The following is a 22,273-nucleotide window of genomic DNA, read 5'->3' as shown; positions in this document are numbered from 1 at the left end:
CGTGTGGAGTGCATTGTAGTAATCTATATGGGAGGTCAGTAGAACATGGGCAACTGAGGCCAGGATATCCTGGTCCTGGAATGACTGTGAATGGAAAATCAGCCTTCCTGGCTTGGCACTCCAATGACGATTTGGAATCCAGGAATCTTTCTTCCAGGAGAAGTGCAACCCCTTCCAGAACAGGTCATGCATCTCATTCCTGGCTATGGGAACCAGCACCCACAGGATTCAGTCTCACAGCCCCACAGCCCCAAAGCCACCTACCCCAAGCAACCATCTCCTGGAACTACCTCCTGCTGATGACCCTGAAGGTAGGAAGAGAACGGCAATGCTGCCTCCAACTCCTCTTCCAGAAGTTCCCAGAGCTGCTGAGAAATCAAGAAGATGCCACAGGGTTACAGTCCCCCCCCTTCCATCCCAATAAAGGGCATCCGTCAGGGCAACACAAGTGCTAAAACGGGTCCTGGAGCCAGATTGAAATGGCTCCAGATAATCTGCTTCCTCCAAGAACACTCTGCAGCTGCCGCCCCCCTTCACCTTGCCCAAGAAGTAAATGATAAGAGGCGGGACTAAACTTCTGGATCCAGGGACAGTCTCTTCAAGAGGGGTTTATCGCCACCCCTTTGAAGGCAGAGAACATAACTCACTCTCACAACAAGGCACCAGCTGCTCCTAGACCCATCCAGTCAGTCTTGCTAGTGTTTTGTCAGTCTTTTGGGCAGGGAGCAAGAGCACAGGTGTGCAATTGGCCTTAGCACCAATTGAATTTTGCTCTCAAAGTGCTTTTGCAGCAGGCGAATAATGGAGAGGCACTGGTCGGCACCAGCCCATTTGCCAGCTCTGCTGCTGGAGACGGTCAGAAATTATTTAGAGGATGGGTCTGCCTTCTGAATGGGCTTAAACTTCTATTGAGAAAGAGCTAGCATGTTCAGAACAATTGGGCTTACTGGGGAAATGGGGAGGCTAAACTGGGAGTGAGTTGTGCATTAGACCCGTGGCATCTTTCTGCTCAGGAATTCCCAGAGTCTAGATTCTAATATAGGGGTTTGTGACATTGGAGGCTCCCCATCATTGAAACGTGGCCTTCTCCATGCCCCAGAAGGTACTGCAGTGGGGCTGCTGCATGTAGGAACCAGACCCATGTGCTGAATCGATGCGCAAGAAGTTTGTCATCTGGCAGAGGGTTGATGTGAAAACCATTTCCTACCTAGGCAGCTTGTATCTGTAACTACATTTACCATTAACCGCCACCTCCCCCCCCCCCCGCCAAGCTACTGAAAAACTGGCTGGAGCATTCAAAGGCACGATGGTAAGTAGAAACTGGGTCGTGAGATGGGTGCATGGCAGAGCAATGATGTGCCTGCATGTGCCTTGCCTTTTGTGACCAGAAGTGAGCCATGCAGCCGCCAGGGCTGGGAGCAGCTGCTGCTTCAACCCCTCTGACCAGCAGACCTTGCGCAGCTCTTGGCTCATCCCGACACGGGGCTGGCGATGGAAGCACCTTAAGATGCAACCGGGGAGAGAGAAAAACAAAGCATTCAAAAGGCGGCCTCAAATTAGTGCTGGAATTTAATAAAGTTGTACAACACCCAACAGATATATAAGTGAAAATCTTCAGAGGTTTCCCAGTACCATTTTACTGATAAGTTTACTTTAAAAAAAAAAAAATACTGCTTAATATAGCAACAACAACTTAATAAAAACCATTAAGTGGCTTACATAAAAACAACAGTTCACCAACAGCCTCCAATAGCATTTGAAAAAACAAAACTACACAAATAAAAATTAGGAGCCAGAATCCAGGAAAACTTGGGTATGCCTGCATATTTTAAGGAAACATTTAAAGCTAATTGCCACCTCCACATCACAAATTACGGTACCTGAGAGAGGTCACTCCGGGGGGAGCATGCTGTCCCTGAAGAGGCCCCCTTATGTGCTGTTGCCAAGGGACAATGGCCGTGGTCTCAGTAAACCCATCTCCTGACCTGGTGGTCATAAGCAGCCATAAGATGCTTAGGATGGCTGTTCCACCCAGTAGGTAAGCTGGGCCATTTTGGTCACATCTATACTATACATTTAAAATGCATGGCTTCCCCCAAAGAATCCTGGGAACTGTAGTTTTTAAGGATGCTGGGAGTTGTTAGCTCTGTGCAGGGCAAACTACAGTTCCCAGGATTCTTTGTGAGAAGCCATGTGCTTCAAATGTGGTATGGCTGTGATCTAATTCGGCTGCCCACAGGCCTAGCCAAAATAAATGATTTCAGTGGCGCAACAGGGCGTACTGTTAAGAGGTGGCGACATCATAATGCCGTAGAAACATTCTAAACCTGTTGAGCTTCCTGTGAGCCTTTCAAAGCACTGGGACAAGTGACCTGTCCAGCCAAGGCTGTTCCTTACCAATTAATCCTTCCTCACCAAGGAGGAAGAAGAGGATGACCGAGGAGAGAGAGTGGATGAAAAGGATTCAAGACGAAAATGTGCACCTGAAAAATCAGATTAGGCTGCTCAGGGAAAACTATGAACTCCGTGCTATGTTGGGTCAACAGTGTGACAACGGCAGCCAAGTCCAGTTCTTAACGTCTCCAATTTCTCCTGCATATACTGATGCTGGTTTATTGGTGAAAGGAGGTAAGGAGCAAGCTCTACAAATTTACTTACAAAACATTTTAGAAATAAACAAGTGATAAGCATATTCCTGCCTATGTGTGCATTTGAATTTATATGTGCAGCTCAGAAAGACGTGGCCTAGTTTGCCCATCTGCGTAAAACGCTCATTAGAGGAAGAGGCACTTGTAATAGAAACCTGCCTTGGCTGGGTCGTTGACGAGTTGACGAGTCTCCTCAGCACCTTCCTGTTTCAGCTTTTGAGCAGAACTGAATGAAACTACGTAGGCTTAGCAAGTCCATTAATTTCATTTGTATGAAATTTCGTTTCATTTTACTTTTTATTTGTATACCGCCTTTCTATGTTGCTATACACAAGCTGAAGAAACAACAGAATAGACAGCAAAGAGTACACACAAAATAGAATCTGATCCAATACAAAAAGTCATAATAAAAACATAAGTTTAAAATAAACAATTTATATCAAATAAAACAATATTAAATAATCCATTAGAAATAAAGTATATACATTCATCAGTGCCATTCGTAGCTTTAGGCAAAAGTAGACAGGTCTCTGTCTTGGGGAGCTGACAATGTCCTTTCCTGAAATCATGAAAGTGGAGCAAATTCCAGTCTTTGTATGCAACAGTTCCTGACCAGATGATGGCCCCTGTCATCTGGTTTAGGTACTTAAATATTAAATTGCACCTCTACCCGTGTTTAAGGTGGGCTAACAGCAAAGAGTTTTGCACATAAAATGCAATGATAACAATAAAACTAGGTAATATTTTTTTTGAAAATCTAAAGTTTCCAGGTTTGTGTCTTAACATGCTATTACGCAGTATAAAATTGGGTTTTGTTTTTTAAAAATGAGCTGGAGGCTGATATGGCTGAAATTTGAGATCTATCTGAGGAAGGACTTAAACACGTGTAGTTGGAGTGGGGGAAGAGTGGGCTGGTTGCAAGTCAGAGGAATCGACACTTACCCTGACGGAACTGGCGCAGGACAGGATGTTATGTCTGCTACGCCTCTGGGGTCTCCCTCCCCCCCCACCTGTCCAGGCATTCATCATTCTCCCCTGCTGCTGCTGAGCAAAAAATGTGACACTTGTTGCAAAAAAGCGTGCAACTTAGTTCAAGAGATGGGGAAGAAAGATGGCCCCAGAAAAGACAGAATCAGTGTTGAGAATTGCTTCTGCTGAGTCAGTACTATTTAAAGGTAAGGGTAGGTATGGTGTCTGTGTGTATTTGAGGGGGTAGAGAGAGGAGGGTCCAAAACATTTTGCTGCATGTGGCGCTGTAGCAAACCCCCCTCTACAGCCACCCCCTCCTCACCACCAAGCTGTGTCACAGCCAAGGATGGTCAAGTTGTTTTGATGCCTGAGGCAGAAAAATCCCTCAATTGCCTCTTCTGGGGAAGTAAAAATTCAGCAATAATAAAGGCTGCTTTAATGAAATTCTCTCCCTCCCCGCCCTCAGATAAGATCCTTCTTGGTGCAGAGGAGCCAATCTATCTCCCTGTCTTTACAATAAGCCTGCATATTGGGCTGTTGCCATATATTTGGCGGCAATTGTGATTTTCCTCTTCCATATTCTCTCAAGAGGAGTGGTTTGCCTGTTTTATAAAATAACATCTCACCCTCAGACACATAAGACAAATATTAGGGTACCTTCCAAGCTGCATTTTTAAATTGCATAGCATATCTCTTTAAGGGTGTACGGCACCTCTGGAACTTTAATCTCGAGTTAATTTCCTTCTCTGGAACAGAGACTCTTGACACAGATGTCAGTCAACTACAAATACACAAACTGCATTCCTTGCTGTAGTTAACAAAACTGTTTGTGTTGTTGTTGTAGCAGCTCAGTATATTGGACGAGAAGATTTTGGTTACTGCTCACACGTCATCTCCAAGGAGCCCACTGTCCTGCCCAACCCCAGTGCCCAGTCACCGCTGAAGCAGCTCCAAAATGAGACTCCCCCCTTTCAGCCTAGAAGTGGTGAAAAGAAACCCGGACATTTGTCAAGCATGTCGTGCTCCACCATTGGAGGAAAACAGCTGGAGGAACCCACAGAACTGATGGGACTCAAGAAAGCGTGGCTGATGGACGGCCCTTTCCCTGGTGGCGATAAGGCTCAGACGCCCCTAGCACTAAGCATGGGTGAGAAATGGTCACTGGGTGTCCACTCTGGGGAAGGGAAGAGGGTGTGGCAGTTTATTTCATGGATAATTTAAAGAGGTTCCAATTTCAACCCATCAGATCAGACATAGCATTGATTAGTAGCAGCTATTGCAAGTGATAAAGTCCTATCTCTGGGCCTATTTAAATGATAGCCAGCTTCACGTGAGATGCTTTCTTCCCTGCTGCCACCACACACTGGTATTAGCCCTGGTTATGTCACTGGTTTGCTAGCTGCAGAAGTGGACATTTCTGAATGTCACAGCTATTGGCATGGTTTGTAATGGTGTACAAAACTATATAAATTGTGTTGCCTTCCTGGTTAGATTGTTAACAGAAATCCATTGGCAGTTGGTCTGAAGAAGAAGGGAGGGGGAGGGGCACATGACACAGCTCATAGTGCTGTCAGTTGGTGAAGGCAAGGGAGACGAAGCGGGAGGGAAGCCACATTGTACTGGGGTTGGAAGGGGCCATCAAAGTGTGTAGTATCCGACCTACTGGACAGGGAAGAGCATGGGAGACTCTCATCCATCAGCATTTTGTCTTGATGTTTCTTTGAATTTGGAATAAACCTTTTGCTAAATGTGCTTTGTTGTAGCTCACTACAAGGCTGCAAGACTACTCAGTTCAAAAGACACGGCGAGCCATTCACCATCATGGACAGAAGAATTAGCTTCCTCCAACCCCACACGCTTGGCAAGCAAGGAGGAAGCTCAGACCACATTTTCAGATGACCTCAAAATACGCAAAGGAAGTTCTTCCTTGGGGATTTCTGAAAGGCAGTCCTATCACCTTTTGGGCAGCGCCCAGGACCCAAGCGCAGGCAAAGCACAGCTTGAATCTCAAGAGATGCCCAGGAAGAAGAGAGTCTGGTTTTCTGATGCACCAGACACAGACAAGTTAAGGAAGTCCCATACGTTCTACTTGAATGGTAATACTGAGACATGGCATGGGGCTGGTGTAAAAGACTGGTGTACCCCTTTCCCCTTCCTACTTCAGATGTCTTCTAAAAATATGGGAGTTGTTTTTTCCTTTGATATCTGGTGGCAGGGTGTTCCACAGGGCGGGTGCCACTACCGAGAAGGCCATCTGCCTGGTTCCCTGTAATTTCGCTTCTCGTAGTGAGGGAACCACCAGAAGGCCCTCGGAGCTGGACCTCAGAGTCCGGGTAGAATGATGGGGGTGGAGACGCTCCTTCAGATATACCGGACTGGGGCTGTTTAGGGCTTTAAAGGTCAACACCAACACTTTGAATTGTGCTCGGAAATGTATTGGGAGACGATGTAGGTCTTTCAAGACCAGTGTTATGTGGTCTCGGTGAATGCTCCCAATCACCAGTCTAGCTGCCGCATTCTGGATTAATTGCAGTTTCTGAGTCACCTTCAAAGGTAGCCCCATGGAGAGCACATTGCAGTAGTCCAAGCGGGAGATAACTAGAGCATGCACCACTCTGGTGAGACAGTCTGTGGGCAGGTAGGGTCTCAGCCTACATACCAGATGGAGCTGGTAGACAACTGCCCTGGACACAGAATTGACCTGCGCCTCCATGGACAGCTTTGAGTCCAAAATGACTCCCAGGCTGAACACCTGGTCCTTCAGGGGCACAGTTACCCCATTCAGGACTAGGGAGTGCTCCACACCTGCCCGCCTCCTGTCCCCCCAAAACAGTACTTCTGTCCTGTCAGGATTCAATGTCAATCTGTTAGCAGCCATCCATCCTCCAACCGCCTTTGTTCCGATTCAGCAGCGAACAGCGAGTTTCTCCAGGGAAAGTGGCAGGTCCAAAAACAAAACAAAAACAAAAACAAAACAAAACAAAACGCTGCTCAGACCTTGACGTGGAAAGCATGGACCCTTTTCTAGAAAGCCTGGTGCAAAAAGAAGTCTGGATGAGCCCTCAGATAACAAGTTCACCAACAGAAAATAGATGGATGTGTGATTGGCATCTCAACCACCAAGGAGATGTATACATTTCAGACATGCCTGTTTTTAATATAAGCTCTGGCCTCTTATAGCAAAGGCCCAGTATATCTACGAAGTAGCCTCTTTCTTTCACTTCCTTGTAGATATAGAGATTACTCAGAACAGCAAGAGGAACGGGCGCATTGTGGGAGAGATTGCCTTCCAGTTAGACAGGCGCATTCTTGCGCATGTGTTTCCTGGCATCACAAGGCTCTACGGGTTCACAGTGTCCAATATTCCTGAGAAAATCAAACAGGTGAGTCCCAGCACTTTGAGGTAAAGTTGTCTTTTTGTCAAAACATTAGTCACTCAGGTCTCAGAGACCTGCTTGGCCATAAAACAACTTCCTAAAGACGTCTAGGGACACGGGTGGCACTGTGGGTAAAACCTCAGTGCCTAGGACTTGCCGATCGCATGGTCAGTGGTTTGAATCCCCGCGGCGGGGTGAGCTCCCGTCTTTCAGTCCCAGTTCCTGCCCACCTAGCAGTTTGAAAGCACCCTTAAGTGCAAGTAGAAAAATAGGTACCGCTTTATAGCGGGAAAGTAAACGGCGTTTCCGTGTGCTGTGCTGGTGCTGGTTCGCCAGAGCAGCTTTGTCACGCTGGCCACGTGACCCGGAAGTGTCTTTGGACAGCACTGGCTCCCGGCTTCTTAAGTGAGATGGGCGTGCAACCCTAGATTCGGACACAACTGGCCCGTACAGGCAGGGGTACCTTTACCTTTTTAAAGACGTCTACCTATTGGTATCACTCATTATCATTCCATACCCAGTTGTTAACAACGCCATAGTATCACATAGTATCACATCCTGTTGAAGAAGCAACCATACCCTTTCAGTTAACTCTAATGCATCTGAAAATGACAGAGCAGATTTGTTCATAGGTCTGGAAAAGATTTACATTTCTGCTAAATTCAGCTAAGTTCCTCCTTAGTTTCTACTAAGTGCAGATAAGAGCCATATTTAAATTGTTTTAACTGGAATGCATACGAGAATGAGAGGGAAATTATTGGTCCATAAGGTGCCTCCAAATTTATTAATATCTCTAGATATCCCACCATCCTTATGGGCAGGGCTGACTCAAAACATTTTGGCACCTGAGGCAAACCACAAAATGGTGTCCCAGAGTGAAGATCTGCATTGTTAGGAACGAGGTGGGCAGGAGACCAACAGCCCCCTATTAGCTGAGAGGCTACTGTAGAGGCACTGGCAAGAGGTTGCCCAGGCAATGGCCTCCAAGGAATGTGCCACAATGTTTGCTTGTCTACACTTCCACTTGTCCTGCTGCTTTCCCCCAAGAAAAACCTGCTCTTTACCACTGAATCGGGGCAAACGTCAGTTGGGTTTTCCATACATTGATGCTTGCAAAGAGCTGGTTTTCCTGGGGAAAGTGGAGGGGCAAACAGAAAGGGTGGACGAGCCTTTTGTAACGGAGGCACAGTGACAAGGTGACACAGTGATAGGGGGATTCCAGCTTAATCCTGCAGATGGGTCACTGATGTATTGCAAATGGGCCATGGAATTTATTTTGAACCTTATCAGATTTTTTTTTTCTGTGAACAGCAAATCCTAATTTTTTTGGGGGGGGGGAATACAGGCGAGTATTTTGAAGTCAGTGGCATTATGTGAATCCTGCAAAAAAACTTGCAAGCACCAAAGCAACCATTCCATAATAAACACCAGTCTGGAAGCAGCCATAATATCAGTAAACCATGTCTTGTTTAGTTTTTGCATAGCGAAATTCTGCCCAGCAATTATAACTTCCTTATATTGTTTATCTTTGATTTGCTCTCTTGTCTCCTAAAAGCTGGCAGTAATTAAGTCTATGTTGCCCTGCATCTCTCTGTATCTTTTTAAAAAGCTATTTCAAGAGTCTCAGAGGGAATTCTGGTCTGTTTCTACTTAACCATAAATATACTGCAATCATTCATAGGCAACAAATATTCCCACAGTGACTTTTTACTTACTTGGTGTGTTTATCTTGTTTTTGCAGCAGTTATTGCTTGGGATGTGACGGCTATGGTTGCTAGAAGTCATCAGATTTCAGTAGAATTATTGCTCCTAACTGAAACTGCGATGCATTATCTGAAATTTGGTTAGCACATTGTCTGATGTGTAAACAACACCAGTGCAATATTTTAAATAATTTGTTTTTCTTTGAGCTGCTTTGGTGGACACTTTCAGTTTAAATTTTCTCAGCTAATTTACTATTCCCAGAAAAATTCTGAATATCTTGTGTGGATTGGGGTATCATTCAATGGGCAGAGCTCACGTCTTGTCAGATTCTGGAGACAATTTCTCACCGAGAGAACTCTGTTCCCCAAAATATACACTTGCTGTTAATATGTCCACAAATCCATGCCCACTTTGGTCTTCTTTGGTGGGACCCAAGATAATGATATAATCCATTAATGTGTTTGCACTGGTAAAATGCTTGTGCATCATGGCCACAATCCAACATCAAATTAAGCACTCGTAGGTTCCTTGATTTTAGCAACTGAACTTTCGAAACACAGACCTTTTGGCTTCCTGCTTTGTTAACAAATTCCATTTCTGCTTCCTTACTTTACTCTTTCCCCCCTTCCTCCCCCCCCCTCAAATATTCAGACCTTGCCCAAATTGCACTGAGTTTCATAGTTAGCCCTATGGCAGGCAGAAACTTGTTACAAACTTCTAAAATTTCTTCCCTTATGAAACAATGCAACAAAACTTTTGATTTAACTTGACCCTATTTCTCCTCTGCTCCTATTGATGCTAAATTAAAATTAGGATCTTTAGCCCTTCCATAAAGTGCTAGCAATAGCTTTTTAAAATGTATATATGTATGTGTATATGTGTGTGTATATCTAATGAAAATACCTAGGTCTCCATGAAATCCCTAGATGGCTCTGTGGACGAGAAGAAGTACCGAGCCATGACCCAGCGCTACCTGGACCTGACTGCTCGCCTGGAGAAGATGGGCTACCACGTGGACGTCCACCCGGTGTTCAGTGAATTCCTCATCAACACGTACGGCATCCTGAAGCAAAGACCAGACCTCAGTTCCAACCCCTTGCACAACAGCCCTGCGGAACTCAGGAAGATGGTGATTGACATTGTCCCATCCAAGTTCCTTGGAGATACCTTGCTGCTCTTGAACTGTTTGTGTGAACTTTCTAAAGAAGACAACAAGGCCCTGTTTGCTTGGTAGTAGTGCACCTGCTGCAGCTCTTGCCCTCAAATCTCTACGGAAAGGACACACAAACAAACATAGCATATATGTAATAAAAGGATATCTGCTGAAAGTGGGCATGGAGTCGTGTGGATGCTTTTTGTATCAGGCTCCTGCTGACGTGAGTTGGTGCTTGTGGAAGGGTTTGTTCATTTGCTTTCGGTTAACTGTTTCTCTCGTTTTTTTTATCGACTCTGTACTTTATACCTGACTTGTTCATAGCTGCTATAAGAGCCACATGTGGGCTAGACGGCGCATAATAAAGTTTAGTAAAAATAAACTATATAAGAAAATAAATGTAGTTGTTAGCACTCAGTTCACAAATGCCAAATTAAAGTGCTGCACTGTTTGTTAAACAAGGAAAGACATGCCTGCCAGCTCTATTTTTTCCTCACATTCTGCTTGAGATGCAGCCCTTGTGACAGCCTGAATGAGCTTCTGAAAGGCATCTGTTCTCTGTAGCTCATACTCTAGCATTTTGACTATTTATCTCCTATATCTGACTAAAGAGCCTTCACTTGTCTGAATTCTAGCTCCATGTGGTCATTGCAAGGGGATCAGGAGTAAAAATGGTACATGTTGTTCTAAAGGGCATCTCCCCCATTGTCAGTTACATGCTGTCTGGGTATGTGGACATCTGCCACGATCCTAATGAAAGATTCTAGTAAAAAATGGTGAAGATCTGTCATAGTTCTTGTTAAGCCGGAAAATCACAAAGAAGCATTAAGGTTGCTGCTTGAACAAAGTCTGCCCTAAAATTTGGAGGTGATCCATAGGTCCCTGGAGCAAGTTGCATGTATTTGTCTCCTGGTAGAGAGTTGCCAATCCTGCTCTGGCCTCTTTTAGTCTGCTGATCCATCTGCCATTGATGCTTTAGCTGAGATTCCTGCATTGCAGGGACTACATTACCCTTGGGGTCCCTTCCAACTCAACAGTTCTATGATTCTATGATAGTTGCAGTTTCATCTGCTTATGGTTACAATGAAGAGTTCTTTGGCTTTGTATGCTCCTTGCAATTTTGCTTGTTCCTTTAAACCACTTCCTGCCAAAACATTCTGTGGTGATGGCATTCCCAAGGTAAGCAAAGTCTACTTTCCTACAGAAATTCTAGAACTCGCTGTGAGAAAGGGCATATTCTCTAACAGTCTCCCAATCACTTCTGGGTGGAACAGCAAAACCACAAACAATTATAATGAAAAATATTTCGGATGCTATAAATAAACTTAGACAGCTTCATCTCAGCGAATGTTGTTTCTTATGAACATCCCACAATATCCCACAACCACACACAAGCTTTTCCATCTCTGCTTGCTTCATGGGCAACAAAATGTGAAACAACTTTCTTTTTATCCATAGATCTTAAGATGTTTAGCAACACTAATTGTTTCAATAGCTGTGTAGTTGTGTAGATCTATTTGTCTCCAAACTAGAGTTATAGATTCTACATGTGATATTAAATGTGTGATCATATTTGCACATGTGTTTTTTTAAAAACAAGAACTGTCATTTTACAACACCTGCACCTGAACCCCAATCTGGATCAGGATGGTTGGAGTGTTAAACTTTTTATTCCCCTCCCCCACTTTCATTCAGATTCACTTTGGGGGGGCACAAAAAACTCCATTGTTAAAATAAACTTGTTGCCCAATTGTGATTATCTAGATAAGCTCCCTCTGGAAGACCCCTTAGCCTGTAAAAGAAAAATAACAACATACAAGTATTGTGGCCCCTTGTAAGGAAGGAGACTCATTCAGATATGAGGTTTCAGAGAATAGTTCCCACCTTGTTAGATGCATGAAAGCAAAATTAGCAGCAACTTTCATGCAGTTTTTATAACTGGGGGGTGAATTCTTGTGAGAATAGTTTGACTGTTTTCGAGGTAGCATTTTATTTTAAGGGACAATGTGCTGCTGTGGGATGGTGACCGATGATGAAGACAGGCTTCAGAAGCAGAGAGGACAGTCCAAAGTGCCATGGAGAGCTGTTTGGAATAGTTAATGAGAAATCCCAGAGGTAGAGGAAGGTCACTGACTTTAAGCCAGAGAGTTTCCTGATCCCATAGTTCCATTTTGTCACCCAGAGCAGAAGAGGGGGAAATCATCCAGGACTCCCCACAACTCTATGAAAGAAAACATAAACAGAGCAATGTCAAAATTAGTGGAGTGTGTCCCCAATTTTTCTGAAGGCAACAACAAAGAGGTAAGTTCAGAATTGGTTTTTGTATAAAGACAGTTCCTTGTGTGGCAATATGGTGGCAATATAATACTGGTGAAACCACAAAATCTATTTTTCCCCTGTCTAAATTAGTTTTGCATGTCTGAGTTCAAAGCATATTTGAATCACCTGTCCATGAGAAATTAATTTTGAAAACAGTTTTACAGGTGTACTGAAATTCTAACCCCATAAGTATCAGAACAAAACTTTAATCTTCTATTAATAAAACCTAAGTTTAATATAACCAACAGCAAAAATCAAAAGGGAGAGGAGGGGGAAATACTTCTAAGTGTAAATGTTGTAAAAATTGAAAATACAATGTTTGGGGTAAACTTTAATGATTTGACATGCAAATGCAATGCTTTTGGAGGGAGATTTCTTCTCAGGGTTTAACCTGCATTATTTAAAAATAAAGTGAATGCATATTACTTTTGCATGCTACTTTACTAGATTATAAGCCCATCTGCACTTGGCTGGGTGTGTGGTGGAGAGGCATCTTAGCAGCTTTGTCTCACTGAAACTCTTTTGCTTTATTCAGAAAAAACACATGATCACACAGAGAAGGAAGAAAAAATGGAAATATCTCCCCTCTCTCTGTGTCCTTCCAACCTCCTGCATAACATCACCACCATTAACCTCTTGTTTTCTCTTGCTGCCCAACATAGATAGCAAACACAAAACCCGTCCTGCCTCTATTATATAGGGTAGAAAGGGTTGGACTGGATACAATCAGACGCCATAGTAAATGCCAGACAGTGGACTGAATCTTTCATAACTGCACTGACTTCAAAAGTGCATGGATTTTGTTTGTTTGTTTGTTTCATAGAATTCCCATGCAATACCAAGTACAAGGCTGCTGGTCAGTTATAAAATAGTACAAAAATATACAATTTTATAACATGCAGAGAATAACATGTGCTGCTAAACCAGAGTGTGGAGCTGGGGGAAGTCTGGGGTGGTGGTGGGAGGGTGGGTTTTTATGTTTTAGGGGTGGAGGGTGGAGGAGAAAAATGGGGGGAAATGTGGATGATGTATTTTTGATAAATTGCTATGTTGAAATCCCGAATAAAAAACATTTTAATAAAATAGTACAAAGGTGATATAAAATTAACTAACACAGCCAATAAACCCACTAAATATACCGGTACCTTCATATCAGGCAGATTCACTTGAGCTTACAGGGCTTTTTTGTTTCAGCAGCACCATCCCTCGACAGTTCCAGCCCCCCAGTAAGGTAGCCCACTATCAATAGGTGCCCAGTCTGATTTCCTTTTCTCGGCCTGCTCCCACCGATGTGTCTGTCAACTAGGATAAGGGATATGGGATTCCCAGTGCCTCATGGTGGTCTACTTGGAAACAGGGAAACAGCTGGATTCCAAGTGTCTTCAGCCCCTCCCCCTCCCCTTGCTTTCCCAAACAGGTATGCATGTGCCAAATGAAACTAATGCACCTAATCCCACACAAAGCAAAACTAGTATAACCAAACAGGAAAGAGATCTTTGGATTGTAATGGAGATCTCATTTGATGTTGATGTGAACAATACATCCATTTAACATGCAGCAGGAAAAGGCAAAATCCATGTTAGGGATCACTAGGAATGGGTTTCCTCTTTTTATTTTTTTAAATGTGACATGAACATTTATTCACTTAAAGAGTTGTCACTTTAAAAGCAAAATCCATTCTAAAAGACCTGCAAAGCTGCTTTAAGTTGCTTGTGATCCCACAACCAGCAGCCAGTCCAAAGAGCACAAATGGCAGAGCGACCTGTATTTTTCCCTGAGCTCGTTGGCAGGTGTGTGTGCGCATCAGCCATTATGTATTCAGTGGTTCTTATATTATAATTCTATGTTGTGAATCACACTGGATAAAGGGGGTATACAAATGTTCTAAATAATAACAACCCTGACAACCCTGACTTGGTCACTTGCACACTATGCACACGCATGGACTGCACTCTTTGATCAGTGGATTTGCTTGCTCCCTGAATAGTCTGAAGCCATGAGCATGAGGTCCATGCGCTCTAACAGGCTCTGCTCTGCACAGGTGATAGATGAGATTGCCAAGGCCATCTCTCAGACCGAGGGCTGCATGCTCCTGGATGTGGATGCGGGCCCTTCCACCAATCGGACCGTTTACACCTTCGTAGGAAGTCCTGAAGATATAATTGAAGGTGCACTGAATGCGGCCAGAACAGCTTTTCAACATATTGACATGGCAAAACATAAAGGTAATCAGAGTGAGATGAGTGTTAATCATAGAGAGTAAGACAGCCAAACAAGTTTTTATTGATGGCGCCTTGTTCAACTACTTTGCAGCCCTCCTCATACTCTGAGCAGCTTGTTTTGTCCTAGATCCGGAAGAAACTATAAATAACCTGTGAGAGGCAATGGGATTTGGGATCCCATAGCACTAGGCATTTCTACATGTGAACTCTCTGGATTCTGATAGTTAAGGTGGGGCCTATGGAACCAGGTTGAAAGATCAGCCAGGAAAACCAGGTGGCCTTGGACAAGTTCCTCCTTTTCTCCTTTCAGCATAACCTACCTTGTGAAGTTGCTGTAAGGATACAACTGTCAGAAGCCGGAGTCAATAGTAGGTCAGCATAAAAACACCAGTGTCAGGGAAGTTAGCTCTGTGCAATGAAACCAGAACAGCTCAAACCCAGTGAGCCCAATAATTCTCCCCAGTAGATCTTGCTCCAATGAGTCGGTTGCAAGGACTGAAGGTCCCTGTCTTCCCACAGCTCCCTAAGACTCCACCTCCACCACGTCCTTCCCAAACAGCCCGAGACTTCTCTGCCTTGTCTGTCTTCGTTCTGCCCTCTTCATACTGGGAGACCAGGGGGGAGGGGAACTAGTTCTTCTCCAGCCTCCTCTTCTGTCTCTGAATCTAGACATATCTCTGCCACAGCCTCTCTCTGCTCACTAAACCCTGTTGCCTCTCCAGCTTCCAGCACCACCTCCTCCCAGTCTGCTCCCTCTTCTCCCTCTGACCAGCATCATCATCCCTCTCCCTGGCTCTGAGCCTTCTCCCCCTGGGGGTTCCCTTGGGGGTTCCCCGGCTGGTGCCTCCCACCAATCCTCTGCACCCAGCCAGTCCATGAGAACAATGCAGTTACTCTCCTGTGTGTTAGCTTGAGCTCCTTGAGTAAGTAACAAATAAACAAATGCAGTAAACAAATGCAATCAATAAATAAGTATTCACCTCTGAGCCTCATGAGAATCGTTTCCAATTTATTCCAAGTTATACAACCTTACAACCGTCTTACTTACCCATCTATGGATTCAAGAGGAGAGGTCATGTGTCCCTGAAAGCTTGTCACTGAAACCCATAAAAAGGAATCTTTAGGAGGAAAATGTAACACAAGTCCACAATAAGCCTCAATACAAATACAGTGGTACCTTGGGTTAAGTACTTAATTCGTTCCGGAGGTCCGTACTTAACCTGAAACTGTTCTTAACCTGAAGCACCACTTTAGCTAATGGGGCCTCCTGCTGCCGCTGCACGATTTCTGTTCTCATCCTGAAGCAAAGTTCTTAACCTGAAGCACTATTTCTGGGTTAGCGGAGTCTGTAACCTGAAGCGTATGTAACCCGAGGTACCACTGTAACTCATCTTTAGGTTGCTTTTGATACACAAATTGCTTTACAATTTACCATACACTTCCTGAATCATAGAATTGTAGAATTGGAAGGGACCCCAATGGTCATCCAGTCCAACCCCCTGCAATGCAAAAATATCAGCTAAAGCATCCATGACAGATGACTATCCAACCTCCCTTGCCTCAGTATCATGAAACCAAAGCGGACACGATCACTTATTCCCAAGTTTCTGATTACTTCTACTTCGTCGATCAGTTCTTCCCTGTTGGTGAGGACCAGGTCCAAGATAGATGACCCCCTTGTTGCTTCTTCCACCTTCTGGGAAATGAAAGTGTCAGTGAGGCAATGGAGGAATTTGTTGGACCTTACATTCTAGGCTGAGTTTGAGTTCCAACAGATATTTGGGTAATTTTAGTCTCCCATGACTACCATATCTCTCCATTTTGAATGTCTGGTAATCTGCTCTAGGAAAGCATCATCCAAGTCTTCAGTCTGGCTTGGAGGTCTATAGCAGACACTCACAGGAAGGTCATTGTTGTTTATCTCTCCTACAATTTTTACCCATATACTGCTTTTGATGTTCCAGGTCATGGATTTCTTCACAAGTGTACACATCCTTTACATATAATGTTCCTCCTCCTCCTCCCTTCCTGTTTGGTCTATTGCTTTTGAGCAAGTTATACCCCTCAATTCCTACCTTCTAGTCATGAGTCTCATCCATCAGGTTTCAGTAACGCCTGTTAGTTCATATTTGCCATCCTGTATTAAGAGTTCCAGTTCATCTTGCTTGTTTCCCATACTCTGTGAATTAGTATACAGATGAAACTATGAGTCATTCCCTCCATCTGCTTCCTTCTAGTAGTTTCCTGTCTTTTAGCAGGTTTCTGTAGCACCACCTCAGTTTCCTGTGCACCAGTGAAGCTATTATCCCCAGTACCAGGTGTTCTTCTGTCTTCTGTAATGTTGTCTCCCTCAGGATTTTGTTTAAAGCTCTCCCGATCAGGTTCTTGCCAACCACCATGAAAAGTCATGCCAACCACCATGAGAAGTCCTTCCTCAAGGAAGTGGAGATCATGGTCGAAGAAGCAAACCTTTTTCAGATGACACCACCTGCTGAAGGGTCTTGGGGCACTGCCCGTCTTTCCTGTTGAAGGTTGGGGCTTGTGTATGTGAAAATGGCAAGCATGGGAACAATGTAGCTGACCCCAAGTCACTCCTGTGTACTTACTAAACTTTTGTCCTCTTTAGTAACAAGATGATGTTACTAAAATACTGTACCAAACACTAGTATATAGGACAAATATCTGTGATGTATTTCTAATGGATTGTTTGGAGGCATAGGCTTGAATCTGTGGTGAGTAACTTTTTATCCTAAAATATATTCCACTTAACCAGTTACTCTGTCCATGAGGTTCAATGACTCTTTGTATTCAAATGCAGCTTCTTGTAAAGTCCAGGTTTCTCTGTATTTTATATTCTCTTTCCCAAAATTGCTGTTGTGGCGATCACACAGGGCCCCCGGACGTTTCACGGTCTATTGACCTTGTGCCACCACTGCGGTTGCTTTCTTCGCTGCCACCACCCCGCTTCTCATGGGGACACATGGAGTCCAGACAGTTGTTAACATCAATAATCAAGTTTATTTTTAAGTGCAGGAATAAGCGTATGGTTTCGGTTTATTTTTCTCTTGTCAGGTTCTTAAATCTTAGTTCCTAACAACTCCAAACTGAATTATTCTCAACTATCTATCTAACTCCCTAACAATTCCTCTCACTCTCTCACAATACAACTCTGCCAACCCACTGCGTATTCCACCCTCTTCCTTCTCCAACACCCAAGCCTCAACTCCCAACTGACAACCCTCAACTCCCAGACTTCAACTGTCTTTTCAAATCCTCCCACTCTATCTTTTGCTCCCCCCTCGCATTCTCACTGGCCAATCACATCACACCCATTTTTAACTCTTTCCTTGATGCATCCTAGGGGCAAACGCCACATTCCTCCCCCCTTAAGAAGATTGCCTCAGGAGGGATAACTTAACCTAGGTATTCTCCTGATCAATCAGCAGTACATCTTTATGGCAAATAAACATTTCCTAATCTGCCATTTCACCCTTCACATCACACCTAACATTTGTACATCATTCTGGTAAAATATACATATATACAAAAACCTGTTACATGTTAGGTATTCAGTTAACTTTCAACTACAGGTCTTCTGGACAAGGCATCTGTGACAGTATTGAGGGTCCATTTCACATTTTTAATTGTAAAATTAAAGTCTTGCAGTGATAGGGCCCACCTCATCAACTTACTATTGGTCTTCATTAACCTCAGCCACAACAAGGGTGAATGGTCAGTACATAAAGTAAAAGTTTGCCCCCAGATGTAGTTCGCCCCACGGCTCCAGCTTCTGTAATGCCCACACGATGGCAAAGCATTCCTTCTCAATGGTCGAATAATGTCTTTCCCTTGGTAGTAGTTTCTTGCTTATGAAGGTGATGGGATGCAGGTCGTCTTTCTCTCCCTGTTAGCACAGCACGGCCCTGATCCTGGCATTGGATGCATCAGTGAAGACGGTGAACTCACGATCATAATCAGGAGCAACAAGGACTGGATTTGATGTCAAGGCGCTTTTTAAGGCGTCAAACGCCTGCTGACATGCTGCTGTCCAGTTAATCTTATCTGGCTCCTTCTTCCGTGTTAGGTCAGATAACGGCACTGCTATCTCGCTAAATTTCGGAATAAATTTGCGATAATAACCGGCTTCAGTTGGAAACCCAATTTCCTCATCGATATCTTCATTGAGAGAATCATCCAAATCAGATGATGGAAGGTGAAAGCCACCACCCACAAGCTTTATGTTGGTCTTAAGTCGCTTCCGTTTCTTTAGGGCCCTCCAATTGAGGTATCGCCTTTTGACTTCTGTTCCCGTCCTTTGCTCTCCTTCACCAAGAGCATTAACACATTCTGCTATTTCCTCCCAAGCCTTCCACTTCACCTCATTAATGGTTGCTTCATCCACTATGGTGAGGATGTATCTGTTTCCCCGCTTGCTAGCTCTAGGCAAGGGCCCTATCAGGTCCAGCCCTAACCTTTGAAATGGGGTAGAGATCACAGGTAAAGGACACAGTTTGGCCTTTGTCTTGTCCTGCCCTGTACCTCGTCTTTGGCAAATATCATATGCCTGGCAATATAGCTTAATTTGCTTCCCCATGCCTGGCCAGTAAAAGTTCTGCGCAACCTTTCGTTTAGTGCGCGTTATTCCCATATGTGCAGCAAAAATGCTATTATGGGCTTGTTGCAAAATCTTTTCTCTATAGGTATGAGGGATTACTAATTGTCTTTTCACTTCTTCACCCCCCCTGCATGGTGGGTCAAGGACTTCTCCATATAAAAGGTCCTTGCTCAAACAAAACCATTCTGGGCACTCAGGAGTTAACGGCCTCTCCGACTTGAATCATAGAATCATAGAATCATAGAATCATAGAGTTGGAAGAGACCACAAGGGCCATCGAGTCCAACCCCCTGCCAAGCAGGAAACACCATCAGAGCACTCCTGACATATGGTTGTCAAGCCTCTGCTTAAAGACCTCCAAAGAAGGAGACTCCACCACACTCCTTGGCAGCAAATTCCACTGTTGAACAGCTCTTACTGTCAGGAAGTTCTTCCTAATGTTTAGGTGGAATCTTTTTTCTTGTAGTTTGGATCCATTGCTCCGTGTCCGCTTCTCTGGAGCAGCAGAAAACAACCTTTCTCCCTCCTCTATGTGACCTCCTTTTATATATTTGAACATGGCTATCATATCACCCCTTAACCTCCTCTTCTCCAGGCTAAACATGCCCAGCTCCCTTAGCCGTTCCTCATAAGGCATCGTTTCCAGGCCTTTGACCATTTTGGTTGCCCTCCTCTGGACACGTTCCAGTTTGTCCGTGTCCTTCTTGAACTGTGGTGCCCAGAACTGGACACAGTACTCCAGGTGAGGTCTGACCAGAGCAGAATACAGTGGCACTATTACTTCCCTTGATCTAGATGCTATACTCCTATTGATGCAGCCCAGAATTGCATTGGCTTTTTTAGCTGCCGCGTCACACTGTTGGCTCATGTCAAGTTTGTGGTCAACCAAGACTCCTAGATCCTTTTCACATGTACTGCTCTCAAGCCAGGTGTCACCCATCTTGTATTTGTGCCTCTCATTTTTTTTGCCCAAGTGCAATACTTTACATTTCTCCCTATTAAAATTCATCTTGTTTGTTTTGGCCCAGTTCTCTAACTTGGCTGCCTCAAAGCACATTTGTAACTCAGTATCTTCTTTTTGCTTTTTGACAAAACTTGAAGTTTGACTGTTAGTCAAAGGAAATAAAAAGGTTTCTTTTCCTTCCTCACACTGATCATTCCCTTGCTGTCCTTCAGCATTGTCTGCCTCTGCTACTGTATCCACCCCCTCAGGATTAGGTGACTGTGGGCTCCCTTTTGCTCTGGTAACTATGAAAGTACTCTGCACATGTTCTAAAATGTCCCAACCAATGAGCACAGGGGCGGGAATTTCTTCCGAAAGGGCTACCTGCCACTTCCCTGCCCAGTTTTTGAACCTGACATCTATTTCCGCCACCTTTAGGATCTCTGCTTGTTTCGAAAGTCCTTTTAAGTTCATTACTTTCTCTGGAATTATGGCCTCAACCCTGACCATTTCCGGGTGGACTATGGTGACTTGTGATCCCGTGTCCTTTAACCCGAGATATCTTTTCCCGTCTATCTTTTCCCGTCTATCCAAATATCCAGTGTTCTTTATCAAGAGATTGTCTTGTTGTATCACATAACAATGCAGGTCTTCGGCCTCTACTACCTCAGCAGGCTCGGGCCTAGTTGGCATGTCTGTTTCCTTGACAACCTGACTAGTTGGGCCCTGCTCCACAGACTGGATACAATATGTCTGTTTCTGTGTGGTGCTATAACTAGATGTTTCTTTTCCTGGTTTACAATCAAAACTTTTATGCCCTAACTTTCCACATCTCCAACATGAAATGTCTTTAGGTCCTGTATAGCTTGTTTTATTGGCTTTTCCCTCAGAAAACTCTGTATGGGTGTGTGCCTTCTGATGTGGGCTTTTTGATGAGGGGCTGCTTCTCTCATCGGTTTCTGAGGTAAACTTTCCTTTGGTTTGCTGAAATTTATTTTTGTTTGTTTCCCAATATCTTCCACCAAATTTTGGCCCATCAAATCCATGGTCTCTGATTTCATTTATTTTATCGCCAAACCCGCTGCTTCCTCTATTGTTTTGGGGTTCCTTTCTTTTATCAGGTACTTCAATTGGCCATTTATTGTGTCGTAAAATTGCTCCAACGCTATCACTTCTCTGATCTTAGGTACCGTGTCTGCATTCTCTTGCTCTAACCATCTTGTGAGGTAAGTTTTTATCTTTGCACCCATCTGCGCATAGGTTTCCTCCCTCACCTTTGTCACGCTTCTAAATTTTTTTCTTCAACTGCTCTGAGGTAATCCCAAAGCGTGTAAATACCAACTGCTTGCACACCTCAAAATTTCGGGATTGTTCCTCAGTCATTTGAGCATATAATTCAGCTAGAGGACCACTTATCCTAACTCTCCACATCATCATTTTATCTTCCTCTCTTACTTGAAAATCATGACAGGCTCTCTTGAAGGATACTAGAAATGCTTCTGGGCTATCATTATCTCTAAACTCAGGAAAGCGTTTTAAATCTATCTTCATTTGATTCTGCCCATCGGTGTTATTACTATTATTACTATTTTCTAACACCGTTAATTCCAACCGTCTCATCTCTAACTGAAACCGCTGCTGCTCCCTTTCCTGCTCAGCCCTCAATTTTTCTCTTTCCAATTCCTGCTCCAGCCTAAATTGTTCAGTTCTATTTCTCTCAAGCTCTAATTTCAAGTTATATTCTTGTACTAATTTCCACTTTTCAAAGTCCTCTGAGAACTGTGGAACTTCTACTTCAGGTGGGGTTTTAGTCATCTCTTCTATTCTCGTTTCTTCCCCCATGGGGATTCCCATTCTCTTCTCCAGAGCTTTCATGTGGGTTTTCTCTCACTGGGGGCTTGGTCTTCTTGGGGGGCATTATGGGTGAGTCAGTATTTTGCACTAATTAAATAAGAGACTTTTACTCTCAACACTGTTCCTCCCGGCTTGGCTTTTCAAGACCCTGGTCCCCAAAGTATAGCTTTAGGTTTCCCCCCTCTAACCTTTCAAGCTTCCTTCCTCTGACCCTGAGCCTAAACCTCCGCCAGAACAGTCTTTTGAGATCTCTTGCTCTTATTGTTATCTCAGTCAAACGGCAATCTGGGGTTTATCTTCAATCACACCCTCGGGCCAGGTAATCTCTTCACCAATTTACCCTTCCCTTCTCCAGGTGTATTGCTTCCCCTCACGGGCACTTAGACTTATCAAATCCCACTGCTGTCGCCAATTTTGTGGTGGCAGATACGGTTCTTATCCCACCGCTGCACCACCAATTTTGTGGCGA

General features: G+C 44.1%; 2 protein-coding genes and 1 long non-coding RNA gene across 4 annotated transcripts in view; all 3 read left to right on the top strand.

Annotated features, from left to right (window-relative positions):
* The first annotated feature begins 2,313 nt into the window (after positions 1-2,313).
* SPATC1L (spermatogenesis and centriole associated 1 like) lies at positions 2,314-10,029 on the top strand. The gene is made up of 5 exons (XM_081869512.1): positions 2,314-2,628; positions 4,465-4,764; positions 5,381-5,713; positions 6,849-7,000; positions 9,606-10,029. Exons 1-5 carry the CDS (start codon positions 2,433-2,435, stop codon positions 9,930-9,932), a joined length of 1,308 nt encoding a protein of 435 aa, XP_081725638.1. The 5' UTR covers positions 2,314-2,432; the 3' UTR covers positions 9,933-10,029.
* Positions 10,030-12,002: 1,973 nt separating this feature from the next.
* The window catches only part of FTCD (formimidoyltransferase cyclodeaminase), a 33,499-nt gene continuing 23,228 nt past the window's right edge, over positions 12,003-22,273 (top strand). The window contains exons 1-2 of one of the 2 annotated variants that reach the window (XM_081881132.1): positions 12,003-12,152; positions 14,212-14,395. In XM_081881132.1, coding sequence (XP_081737258.1) covers positions 12,075-12,152; positions 14,212-14,395 — 262 coding nt within the window. In that variant the 5' untranslated portion in view covers positions 12,003-12,074. Of the gene's footprint in view, positions 12,153-14,157; positions 14,396-22,273 lie in introns of both variants that reach the window. The other variant, XM_081881131.1, reaches the window with a different exon arrangement.
* LOC309335531 lies at positions 17,267-19,219 on the top strand. Its single transcript, XR_014153561.1, has 3 exons — positions 17,267-17,315; positions 17,480-18,995; positions 19,049-19,219. It is a non-coding gene; the product is annotated as an uncharacterized lncRNA (long non-coding RNA).

The sequence above is a fragment of the Podarcis erhardii genome (genome assembly GCF_964252035.2).
Source record: "Podarcis erhardii genome assembly, chromosome: 1".
Classification (NCBI taxonomy): domain Eukaryota; kingdom Metazoa; phylum Chordata; class Lepidosauria; order Squamata; family Lacertidae; genus Podarcis; species Podarcis erhardii.
This window is presented reverse-complemented; position numbering and strand designations above follow the sequence as displayed.

Coding starts and splice junctions, on each gene's coding strand:
- SPATC1L (XM_081869512.1), top strand. CDS start 2,433: ATGACCGAGGAGAGAGAGTGGATGAAAAGGATTCAAGACGAAAATGTG. Junction 4,765..5,380: donor GCCCCTAGCACTAAGCATGG/GTGAGAAATGGT, acceptor GCTTTGTTGTAG/CTCACTACAAGGCTGCAAGA. Junction 5,714..6,848: donor CCATACGTTCTACTTGAATG/GTAATACTGAGA, acceptor ACTTCCTTGTAG/ATATAGAGATTACTCAGAAC.